Here is a 13,182-nt window from a genome sequence, read left to right on the forward strand (position 1 = left end):
ACAGGGTTAAATTCTCGGGCGAACTCTTTTCTCAGTATACATCAATGATGTGGCTCTTGCTGCGGGTATTTCCTTGATCCACCTCTACACAGACGATACCATTCTGTATATGTCTTGGCACTTCTTTGGACACTGTGTTAACAAACCTCCAAATGAGCTACAATGCCATACGACTCCTTCCGTGGCCTCCAACTTCTCTTACGCGCTGGTAAAACGAAATGCATTCTCTTCAACCGATCACTGCCTGCACCCACCCGCCCATCACTACTCTGGATGGTTCTGACTTAGAATATGTGGACAACTACAAATACCTAGGTTTCTGGCTAGACTGTAAACTCTCCTTCCAGACTTATATTAAGCATCTCCAATCCAAAATTAAATTTAGAATCGGCTTCATATTTTGCAACAAAGCCTCCTTCACTCACGCTGCCAAACATACCCTCGTAAAACTGACTATCCTACCGATCCTCGACTTCGGCGATGTCATTTACAAAATACGCTACTCAACAAATTGGATGCAGTCTATCACAGTGCCATCCGTTTTGTCACCAAAGCCCCATATACCAACCACCACTGCATCCTGTATGCTCTCGTCGCCAGACCCATTGGCTCCAGGTCATCTAGAAGTCTTTGCTAGGTAAAGCTCGCCATTATCTCAGCTCACTGGTCATCATAACACCCACCCGAAGCACGCGCTGCAGCAGGTATGTCATCCAAAGCCAACACCTCTTTGGCCGCCTTTCCTTCCAGTTTTCTGCTGCCAATAACTGGAACGTATTGCAAAAAGTTGGAGTTGGAGAAAGTTGGAGACTTATATTTCCCTCACTAACTTTAAGCATCAGCTATCTGAGCAGCTCACCAATCGCTGCAGCTGTACACAGCCCATCCAACTACCTACCTCATCCCCATACTGTTTTTATTTACATTTCTGCTCTTTTGCACACCAGTATTTCTACTTGCACATCATCATCTGCACATCTATCACTCGTGTTCATTTTCTGAATTGTAATTACTTTGCTACTATGACCTATTTATGCCTTACCTTACTCCATTTGCACACACTGTATATAGATGTTTCTATTGTTATTTACTATACTTTGTTTACCCCATGTGTAACTCTGTTTTTTTTGTCGCACTGCTTTGCTTTATCTTGGCCAGGTCGCAGTTGGAAATGAGAACTTGTTCTCAACTGGCCTACCTGGTTAAATAAAATTGTCTCAACACCAGGCTAGGAGATGCCAAGTTATTTCATGTTTTTCACCAAAAGTGTTGTTGTAAACAGTGATGCTCCTGAAGTTATCCTCTGTGGTTCTGTTTGTACCCCTCAGGTTACACGCCGGCCTTGGCCTGCGCCCCCAACAAAGACGTGGCGGACTGCCTGGCGCTGATCCTGGCCACCATGATGCCCGTGTCCCCCTGCACCCCGGCACCCAGCCTGACCTTCAGTGCCATTAACCACTACACTACCAGCCCCTCCAAGAGTGTTACCTTCGACAGCCTGCCCGTAATGCGCAGCGAACACAGCTCCTACTGCAGCTTCAACAACATCGGCCACCGCGGCCACGACGAAGGCTTCTACAAGGATGAGGAACTCAACGACTCAGACTCGGAGACTTACTGAGAGTGGTGGTGGTCGCTGCCCAGGAGGGGAGCCAGAAAGAAGGGAGGCAAGTGCAGGCGGATGGACAGCGAAGTGGGGCAGAGGCCACAAACAAATACACACCTACACACACCGTGTCTTAAATCACCATAGCCAGCTTTGGGAGGGCACGAGCCAAGACAGTCCGCACAGGAGCCTTAAGAGTCCCGCAAATAGAGAAAAGGAGGGAGAGGGGGAGGTGCAAAAGGCTGGCTGGCCCACACTCATCCTCTCGTACCACCAGGTTCCCTTCCAGCAGATACTGGACTTCAGAGGAACTGCTGCTGCTATACCCCATCTTTACCTTTACCCACAAAGGTCCTAAACGGTAGAAACTGTCTGGCGAACAGACAGACATACACCTTATGATGGCAATAACCTGTAGTCCAAGGGGATAGTAGCACTTCACTGAGAGCAAAACAGACAGGGACCAAAAGATGTGGAAGAAGCCTTTTTAAAACCTGTTTTTACTAGAAATTGGTCTGAGAAAAAACATGAGTGATGTTTCATTTAAGTTTCATGAGAGTGATTGTCATGTTTATCCGCACACTAAGACAGTCAGAATGCACCTAGCCTCTTGTCTGTAATCCATGTGGGAGGAGGGGAAATCATTTATTTTCTATGAACACATTTTAATAAAATCATTCATGTCTTAAGCTCTGTGGGAAACAACAAATTGTAGTATTTGCTCTCATGAGTAATTTCAAAAATTAAATGGAACCGTATACTGAATAGTACACTACTGTTGAACAGGGCCCATAGGGTTCTGGTCAAAAGCAGTGCACTCCAAAGGAAATAGGGTGCCATTTGGGATGTAGTTTTGCATACCGGTATGTGAGCAACAGGACTTTTTAAATTGATAAATATTACATTTGTGTTATTAAACCTACCTGTCCTTTGCCCTCTAGAAAGTATTTTAGAAAGTAAATTATTCATTCATGTATTCTTTCGTGTGATATTTGTCATTTTGTGCCTTCGTTAGTTACTGAGGGGAGGTTAGGAGAGTAAGGGCAGCTGTATGAGCGAAAACAATGATGCACACTAAGTACTACAACGTTTGTGAAAAGCACTGATATTATTCCGAGGCATGTGAGGTGGAAAACATGTCTCCCTTGGAGAGGAGAAACACTGTACACCAATGGTAGGACAGCAGCATTTAGATTTTCTTCTGTTGGAAAATAAATATCTATATTATTTGTCTTTGATCTTATAATCAATGTTTTTGACAGGTTTTGCTTGCTTTAACTTCAAAAAATGAAACCACTCAATCCTTTTATGTGATTGCTTGTTCAAGTCCCCATGTGTCTCTTTTTGAAGATCATTTTAACTGGAAATATGTACAAAACATTTGCTATGTTCATCAAATCAGGAACAGGAGGTTCACAGGTTTTTGTTTCCTTATCTTTCTTCTAAAATGATGAAACTAGCATGTACATATGAAATAGTGACAATTTGAAACTTCCATGAATTATTTCACTTTCTGAAGATTGCTGTATATTTTATGAGTAATAAAAGAAATGAGTTATGTTATTTAATGATGAACTATGGTCTCTGTTTTATGTGACAACTGCAGTATAAGTCCATTTCTAGGTGTCAGGCAATGACTGGTGCCAATAACCCAAAAGAAAGGCTACAAGGAACAAGAATGGTCTCTTATTGGCAGTGATAAATTGCATGTACCTTGGCCTAACTGTGTGGGTTATGTATTTGATTTTGCATTGCGTCCTCAACATTACTTTCAGGGCAATAATAACCTACATTATTTACAACTCGCAGGATTTCCATGGGTGAGCTTTCAACCCAAATCTGTACAGCATTGTTAGTCTTCACTGATAAGAAACCGCGGGAGCAGTTGTCTGATTCTCGCTCGTGCTGGAGGAGCGTTCATTTTGGCAAGGAAATGTGCTGATTTTGCAACGACATGGAGAAGAAAGTGTTCAAGGTAGGCATGTTATATTTTTTAATTCTCAATTATATTAAATATTGTTTATAAAAAACGACAAAGTCTATGGCCGGGGAGTCTTGACAGTTGGTTAAAGGTACGTTAGAATCTACTGTGGGTCAAGGGTTATAACACCACCCTCATATTTACGTCGTAAATTGCACGCTATTCCCTATGTAGGCTAGTGCATTACTTATATCCAAGAGCCATACACAGGTTGGCTGACGTCACGAAAAACAATGGCCTGAATGCGTGTATCTTGTTATGACTAAACCTCAGCTAGCAACAATAAGCTGCGTGTGGAGAATCGTAGATTTTCAGCTTGTATCTTGTTATTGATACCACGACTTGTTTGGAGGTATTTTGACTGATATGTCTATGCAATTGTAGCGTGTGGTTCATTCTGAGTTGTGTACTTTTAATTAGGACGCTGCCACAACTGAAGGTCTGCTAGTTGAATTATTTTTATTTGCCCAGCACACGAAGAGACAACACATTATGTTAACCCTTGGCGTGGTCCTAGCTCTCGGGCACCTTACTAGCCAAAGGTCAGGCAAAAGAGCGCCAAAAGGAAATAACAGGTGCTGCGTGCACACATTCAATGCGCAACAGCTGTAAGGGACTGCTAATTCCTATGTAGGTGACATTACATTACTATTAATTCCTATGTAGGTGACATTACACTACTATAGCTGAGACAACGTATTTTCATAGTAAAACAGGTTGGGCCCCATACAGGATATCTCTCACACACACACATTACACACGGACTCTTGAGGACAGGACAGGGACGCATACGTTCTTACACACTGACCCCAGAAGACAGGGACGACGCACATACAGTACACACATAGCTGCCGAGGACACCCAGATAAGACACCCACAGATTGGCAGAAAGCCTAGACTTAGAGACAAACTAGCACACACACATAATCTCCCTCCCAGCCGAACATTGTGTGACTGAAGATAGCGCACACACCAGATCTCCTTTTCAGCTGAACATGGTGTGACGACCAAGAACAGGCATGGCAGAACTCTAAGATGACGGACAGACAACAGAGCCAATGCCGGATGACTACACCCCAGCCTGATCCAATCCGAAGATCCGATCTCCTAGAAATCAACCTACTTTCTGTTCTGTATATGAAGCTTGTACTCACTGTTAGCAAGGTTCCTTTCTGCTAGTCTCTGATGAGCTAACAGAGGGGCCCGTATATACGCTGTACCAGATATCTTCACTCTGAATAAACCTGTCGCTTGTCGTACAATCTACCACCTTGTCTGCATCGATCCTTGACCGACTCACCCTTTATCATATCCCATTATCAACACAGCACACCATACAATACAAGTAAAATTATACGGAACATAATTCGGACAAAGTAAAAGACATACCTGCACACAAAGAGACAAGACACATATGTTAACTGTTAGGGTTGCGTAAATTCAAATCTGGTATCAGGATAAATATAACAATGAGTCACCGATTTTATACTATGTATTTTTTATTAGCTAAGTAATAAATGGCAAATGCAACTTTCGTATATACGGGCTCACTGTAATACCACGCAGGGCAGAACAGAGAACTGACAAGACGTATGTAAAACAGTATTCTTTATACTGTGATAGACATAGGCCAACAGACGGGTTGGAACTGTCACAGTAGAGGCTGGGCGTGCACCTGCGCAAGCACATGGACACTCAAACACTGTCCCAAGTACTCACAAGTTACAATAGATACCCTAGTTAGCAAGCTTTGTGAAACTAGTTAACATAAATCTTTATATTATCCACATTGTAACAAACGTATGGTAGCATAACAGTACATTGTGTAACATTACCACGGTTTTATATTGAACCATTTCGGAGCCAAGGACAACATACCTTGCTAGCCGAAGGTCAGGCAAAAGAACAATAAGGGGGTACGGAAATACAGATAACCCGCGATGGACCAAACCAAAATATACACAACTTTTACAATCACATGTATGTACAATATTGATGTGGAAAAGTGTTTGTACACCAAAGAAAAACATTAGCTATGCAGCTGTAATTAAATAAATACACTGAATTATGATTATCATCAAATTATTAACATCCCCTCTTGACCTGACCTATTTGAATTGGTCCTTGTGTGCAACTTGGTGCATAAGCTAGGGGAACAACATCATATTGCTTGCTACACAATGGTTAAAATTCACTACCTAGCTAACCAACAACATCTGTAACAATGTATTTCAGACAAGGACTCATTGTGCAAATGTATTTGTTTGCAATAAACATCGAGACAAAATATAGTTTAACGGGCACTGTCTTATTTTGCCACATAGTTGCATTCAAGTTTTCTTGCTAAACAACCAACCAGTGAAAAGAGCCCCACAGTAAAGTTGTCATAATACCCATAAAACCTAGCGGTCAAACAGGGAAATGGTTCCAATCGTTTTTCCTCCATTTCTCGTATAGGCGATTTTAGAAACACACAAAATTAGAGCTGTGTTTCATGTAGACTTACCCTGGCGTGACGTTTTTATAACCATGTACATCTCTCACAGACGAGGTGACTTTTATATACTTCGGCTCTATTTCATCTCAGATTACAAAATGCTAATTAGCATCAAAGTAGACATGCAAAACTACAAATCCCTGCAAGCTCCTAAACTTCATCTCTAGCTGACACCTTTGCTAACAGGTTTTGTATCTATTTAAAACTTGCACTTAACAGTCCACAGAGTTGTCCATTTTTAAAGAAATGCAGCCAATTTATTCATTACATTTAGCTAACATAGATAGTAAGAATCTCTTGATTAACTTTTGTCTCCATCAGCATGATTGTAATGACATTTGTAGTTCTTTATGATAACCACATTAGCAGCTAATCAGCATTCCATGTTGGGTAAATACAGGCAAATATATTGATAAGTCACCTTGACCTAGAAATTTACACAGATATCAAACTTTCACACCAGGGTAAACCTACCTGAACCACAGCCCTTATTTTGTGAAAATGGAATGGAATGGTGGAAAAACAATTGGAACCATTTCCCTGTTTGACCGCTAGGTTTTATGGGTATTATGACTCATACTGTGATATTCTATAGGGCTCCGGCCAAAATAAGTACTGTCTTTCAGGAATCAGTGGGAATGACCTGGGTGACCCCATCAATGACGGTGATGTTATGAAGGAAGTCAAGTAAGTGGTTTACACTAATGACACATATGTGACTGGTTACAGGATCACATAGGCCTACAAATACAGATTCTGTAGTAGGTCAAAGACCACCACCTATGGAGAGGTAGGCCCAGAGCCATGTATTTGGTAAGTTGGGACATTCAAATATCTGCATTATGTTGCATTTACATCAATATGTATACATTACACGACACAGTATAATCAAAGATATCCATATGAGAGCTGGCTCCCCATGGGCAATATTGACATTTTTAACAATGCTATGTAACCAAACATTATTTTATAATTGACTTGTAAATGAAAGGCTCAAAGGCGCTAACATGGAGTCATGCCTAAAAGTTGGCAGAATTCTCTAAATATATGACTCTGGATAGCCCGAGTCATCTCATAGTATTGGAAACATAGAATTCGAGTGATTCTATTCAAATTCTAGAATGATGCATTTTACTTCTATGATTCTAATTCTATAATTGGAACACATCCTCACACTCACATTATAGTGACCTTAGAGTGATTCCTTTTTCTGTATCTAGACCCGATACAGATCAGAGAGACAGACCAAGTTGGAAGAGGCTGTTCTAGAGACAGATATCCCAACTCTGTCACTAGAGGCTGATGGAGAGATTGAGATGCAGGATGCTGATCTGAAGACAGATGGCACATCTCAGTCACAGAAGGTTGAAGGAGAGATTGAGTTGGACGATGCTGTTGTCATCCCATCTCAGTCACAGGAGGTATGATGCATTGCGTTTGTGTTTTAATGACGCAGTGAAGATTAAAATGCAAAATTAATTTCCCAAACTTTAGCTTATAAAGGTCTTCTAATCTAGGAGGCCAAAGGAGAGTGTGAGTTAAATCAGGTTGATCTGAAGACAGCCACATCAACTCTGACACTGGAGGTCGAAGGAGAGACTGTGATGCAGGAGAGTGATGATGTAGAGACAGCTGGGACATCTCAATCCCAGGAGACTGAACGAGTGACAAAGGTAAATGCTTCCAGATAAGTGTGTGTGTGTACATGTCTGTTTGTGCACGCAGACAGTAGTTCGTAAACAGACATTGCGTTAACAGTGCAATGGCGAATTTGATTGAATTCCAGCCTAAGTCTGCTTTCTGTCATCCCCATCAGGCTGCAGTGGTGACCTTCACTACCATGACCCGCAAGGCTGCAGCCTCCCAGACCAGCCTCACCCTCAGCAGGGGAAAGAGAAGCTACCCAGACCTACACACCTTTGTGCAGGACATGAAGGATGGGTTAGTTGCTCTTTGGCTTCCCCATGCATTTCTTATTTTTTATTTCACTTTTACTTAACCAGGTAGGCTAGTTGAGAACAAGTTCTCATTTACAACTACGACCTGGCCAAGATAAAGCAAAGCAGTGTGACACAGACAACAACACAGTTACACATGTAATAAACAATAAACATGCCAATAACATAATAAACAAGTCAATGACACAGTAGGAAAAAAAGAAAGTCTATATAAAGTGTGTGCAAACGGCATGAGGAGGTAGGCAAAAAAAATAGGCCATAGTAGCGAAGAATTACAATATAGCAGATTAACACTGGAGTGATAAATGAGCAGATGATGATGTCCAAGTAGAGATACTGGTGTGCAAAAAAACAGAAAAGTATATAAAAACAGTATGGGGATGAGGTAGGTAGATTGGGTGGGCTATTTAGAGATGCATCCCCTAGATATGTTCTCTATTAGAGCCTTGGTCAACAATAGTTCCGTATTTAAGGAATAGGGGCCATTTGGGACGCAGACATAGGGACAATCTCAATTGCATACTCATTTACATTACATTACATTTAAGTAATTTAGCAGACGCTCTTATCCAGAGCGACTTACAAATTGGTGCATTCACCATACTCCTCACGTCCTCTCTTCTCAAAACCCCTTGGACGAGAAAGCCCTCCCCTTTGACCTTCTCGTCCAATAGGTTTTTGAGAAGGAGGTGAGGAGATTGAGATTCTCCCATAGTCTCAGGCAAATACAAGGGACTCAACTGACCAAATAACCAATCAGGGATGTTTGGATGTGGCCTAGTTCCGTAGAGGTCCATCCATAACGTAATCTAAGATAATAAGTAATGAAAGAGAGGCTACCCAGACCTACACACCTTTGTGCAAGACATGAAGGATGGATAGTTGCTCTTTGGTTCCCTGTGCATCCCCTAGATATGTTCTCTATTAGAGCCTTGGTCAACAATAGTTCCGTATTTAAGGAATAGGGGCCATTTGGGACGTACCCATAGGGACAATCTCAATTGCATTCTCCTTGCGTCCTCTCTTCTCGCCCCTCCTTCTCAAACCCATTGGATGAGAAAGCCCTCCCTTTTGACCTTCTCGTCCAATGGGTTTTGAGAAGGAGGTGAGGTGTCTCTGGCAAATACAAGGGACTCAACTGACCAATCAGGGATGTTTGGATGTGGCCTACTTCCGTAGAGGTCCATCCATAACGTAATCTAAGAGAATAGAGGCAATATCATGTGGTTTATTTGTGTACCTTTTTTTATTTACTTTTCAGCCATTGGAATCTGCTGAGTGAGAATATGCGTGCCGGGGTGAGTTATAGTCACTTCAAAAGTAGTTAATGTTGGTAAGATGGGACCAAACATTTCAAACTCTTATTGGTGGAAATCGTGCAGGACCTTTAATTCAGAGGTTCCCAAACTTTTTCACTCAGGCCCCTTTCCAGCATTGTGGAACATCCTGAACCACTGCTTTAATTGACTAGCTTGACTAAACACATGGTGCAGCTCCGTTAAACTAACTCTGTATGGTCTTTTAACATTTCTGATGAGCAGAGATGAGTTTAGTGCTAGGTGCATGGATATTACAAATTGGGTGATGGTCTACATCCACTGTGGTCGTTCCTGCCCTTGACCTCACCATGCAGATCGAGCTCTCTGATTCGTCAAGCTCATCTGGATCAGGAAGTAATGAGGCAAGAGAAGTGACCTCTCTTGGCCGCAGCGTCAGATTCAGCTTTCGTGGTGGACCAGTTCTGGAACTGCTTGAAGCACACAAACTCCCACGCCTTTCCCCTCCTCTCACAGGTACCTACCCCTATCCCCTCCTCTCACAGGTACCTACCCCTATCCCCTCCTCTCACAGGTACCTACCCCTATCCCCTCCTCTTACGGGTACCTACCCCCTCCTCTCACGGTTACTTACCCCTATCCCCTCCTCTCACAGGTACCTACCCCTATCCCCTCCTCTCACAGGTACCTACCCCTATCCCCTTCTCTCACAGGTACCTACCCCTATCCCCTCCTCTCACAGGTACCTACCCCTATCCCCTCCTCTCACAGGTACCTACCCCTATCCCCTTCTCTCACAGGTACCTACCCCTATCCCGTCCTCTCACAGGTACCTACCCCCTCCTCTCACAGGTACTTACCCCTTTCCCCTCCTCTCACAGGTACCTACCCCTATCCCCTCCTCTTACAGGTACCTACTCCTATCCCTTCCTCTCATTGGAACCTACCCCTTTCCCCTCCACTTGTAGGTCTTTCTAAAAACATTATTCCCATGTCCCTTGTTATAAGTACAAATATCCATTCCAGATCCACCTAGAGAGAAATACTACTTAGGTACTTCCAAATTCTTGGAACATATTTTGTTATCATGTACTATTCATTTCTGTTGTGCATTATGCAGTTCCATGACCTCTTTGCTGAGTGATGACGAAGAGCGATATGTCTCCTCACCTGAGGGTGGTGATAGAGAGATGAGACACAGACCCCACTCGGCACCACTGAGTTCTATGTTTGGAATCTCTGAGGATTCTGTCTTCAACATGGTCCAGAGAGGCCAGTCGCAGAGTGACATCGTACTGTCGTCCAGTTGGAGTAGACGGGAGAAATACAGACCTGTCAAAATACCAACGGACACCAGGTTTATGATGGGTATTGTAGAGTTGGTAATGAACCTTCTCAACTCCAGATTGGCTGAGCTAATGCAAAGTTTCAGTCAGGGAACTCTAGGTCCGCTGTCTGGTAGTATCTCAGCAAGTCAGCAGTTTGCCCAAGAAATGCTAAGCATGGTGTCTCCTAAGATGTATTCCCATGCCATAGAGCATATTGCGCACGGCCACAAGTCTCATCCAAGTCATTTCTGTCTGACAACAGAATGACAGAAGTGTTGTGGATCTTGTACTTGAGGTTTTTGGGATAACAGGATTTTTGGATAGCAGGAGCCCGTCAAGGCCACAGAGTGCCTGCTCCTACAACTCAGCTAGTGGAGCAATAGATATGAGAGCTCTTGCTGGGGACTTGGTCAGACAGGTGTCTGTCAAACTCAGACCCTTTGTCTCTGAGAGTCAACTCTCCACCATATCCATGACAGATCTGTCATCTATTTCTGACTCCATGTTGAAGCAGTTGTGTTGTAGCTCTGCTGTTGCAACTGTCTGCCAATCAAACAAAACGGACCTCGAGAGCCAGAGACCAACTGACCTGTCAGCCAGAGACCTTTGAGGACATGGATATCTCAGACATCCTCCAGGGCCCGTTGGCCGTTTGAGGAGGCTGCTATGATAAAGCACCCTGAGACGTCCACCTCGACAATATACAGGTCTCTGCTTCTCGACTCATCTCTCGCCTCCTCGTGGTCACTGAGAGCATTATCTTCAACAGCCCACGCCCATAAGAGGAGAATGAGAGTATTCAGAATGTGCTCCCTGCTGATAAAGTTGACATCCTCCATGGTCAACCAGTGGAGGGGTATATCGTCAAAGCTGAGCAATGCATCACTCAGGTCATTCAGGATGCAGCTGTGACATATACTGGCGTGCTGGATAAAACCGACACTTGTGGGAAACTGTCGGAAGTTCTGTCTGTCTGCGTTTCCGCTGAGAATATTGAGGATGCATCCTCTGATCTATTTGGTGGAATTATTTCAGACCTGCAAGAGGTATCTGAGGTCAATAAGACCTCCATGCGTACAAAATCAGGTCGCAAAATGTTCTGGGTGGAAGTGAGTTCAGGTTCCCAGAAGATTTATACCAAAACCCTGGACAAACTGAGGAAGCTTTTCACCCCTCACCTTCTCACGGAGAGAAAAATTATCTAAATCGAGCTCTATGACATTGGACTACTTGTAACTGAGACCACTGTGGAGGTACCTCCTGTACAGAAGACAGACATTAATACCTCTTCAATGTCCTCAGCTCACCCTCGACACCTGCACTAAAGGGGTCATCAAAAAGGTATTCTCGGTGCTGAGGGTGGAGACTTCAACCAGAAGTTGGACTCAATTTCGAAATTGGAGAGCCTCAGCCGAGATTGCCAAGCTCACGCGATCTCGTAGTGCAGCCAGCAGATCCTCTAACATTTCCATCCAGAGCTTTCACAGTGCTGAGTTCCAAGCTACGGCCAAACAGATTGTGCGTGAGGCCATTATCAGAGCTGCTAGCGAAGCCAACTGTTCTTTGCCACAGAGCATGCCTAGCAGCACCTTCTCACACCATGTGGTTTCCACAACTGAAGATATAGTGAATATGATCATGCAAGACCTTGAAAGTCTATCCCAGTACACAGTGGAGGACGCAGACTCCTTCCCACTAGGAGAGAAAAAGCTGCAGTCCCAGCTCAATCCCAGAGTTGTCTTTGACACCTTATTGGATGCTGCTCAAACCATGTACCACAGAGTAAAGGATAGACTGAACGTCTTTTTGTCTTTTCCACCCGTGTCAGTCACCACAGCCAAAGATGTGCTGGACTCCACCCCTGTGGAGACACTCAGATGCTCAAAGTCCCCTGACACTGCTCTTGTTAAGGACAGGAGCCGCCCTCAGTCTGTGAGAAGTCATTTTCAAAAGTCAGTTTGACTAAAAGGTCTAAAGCCCTTGTGTCTTTGAGTGGCTCCTCCACAGACCACCATGTAATTGACACATGCAGTGAGGATGTCACTCTGCCTACCAGGAGTATGTCAGTTGTGAGCGACACCAGTTTGAGGAGAACCTCTCCTCTCCATGGTAGTGGATTGAGTGCAAGTTGTGAACCTCTTGTGGCTCTACCAGACGGAACAGTGGCAGTCAGCCAAGAAGGCTTTAGCAAAACTGCAAAGAAGACGCTCAGCTTGATCCTAAATGTGATCAAGTGCAGATTGGCCAACTCTGAAGAGTTCATCTGTTGGGCAGAATGCAAGTGAGGAGTGTCTGATAGCCACTAACATGTTAGACTCTCTACTGGAGAGCCTTGACCTGTTGCCTGACATGAGTGCTGCCAATGAGATCACAAGGACAGAATGCCATACCTCTAACGCAATGGACAAGACAGGTTCACAGTCAGCGCTTGTGAATCAACAAGAAATAAACATATCTGACACCAGTATCATAGTGAAAACTATAATGGACACATTGAAGACAGACGACCCAGAGATGACTTCAGCAGAAGAAAAT

At 43.6% G+C, this 13,182-nt stretch overlaps 1 protein-coding gene across 3 annotated transcripts in view; it reads left to right on the forward strand.

Annotated features, from left to right (window-relative positions):
• ankrd28b (ankyrin repeat domain 28b) overlaps window positions 1-3,181 on the forward strand; it is a 42,197-nt gene extending 39,016 nt beyond the window's left edge. For all 3 annotated transcript variants that reach the window (XM_065027482.1, XM_065027481.1, XM_065027483.1), the window contains one exon: window positions 1,329-3,181. In XM_065027482.1, the coding sequence (XP_064883554.1) occupies window positions 1,329-1,621 (293 nt within the window). In that variant the 3' untranslated portion in view covers window positions 1,622-3,181. The remainder of the gene's footprint in view (window positions 1-1,328) is intronic.
• The last annotated feature ends 10,001 nt before the right edge of the window (window positions 3,182-13,182 follow it).

This window comes from Oncorhynchus nerka, linkage group LG14, assembly GCF_034236695.1.
Source record: "Oncorhynchus nerka isolate Pitt River linkage group LG14, Oner_Uvic_2.0, whole genome shotgun sequence".
In the NCBI taxonomy this organism is placed as follows: Eukaryota; Metazoa; Chordata; class Actinopteri; order Salmoniformes; family Salmonidae; genus Oncorhynchus; species Oncorhynchus nerka.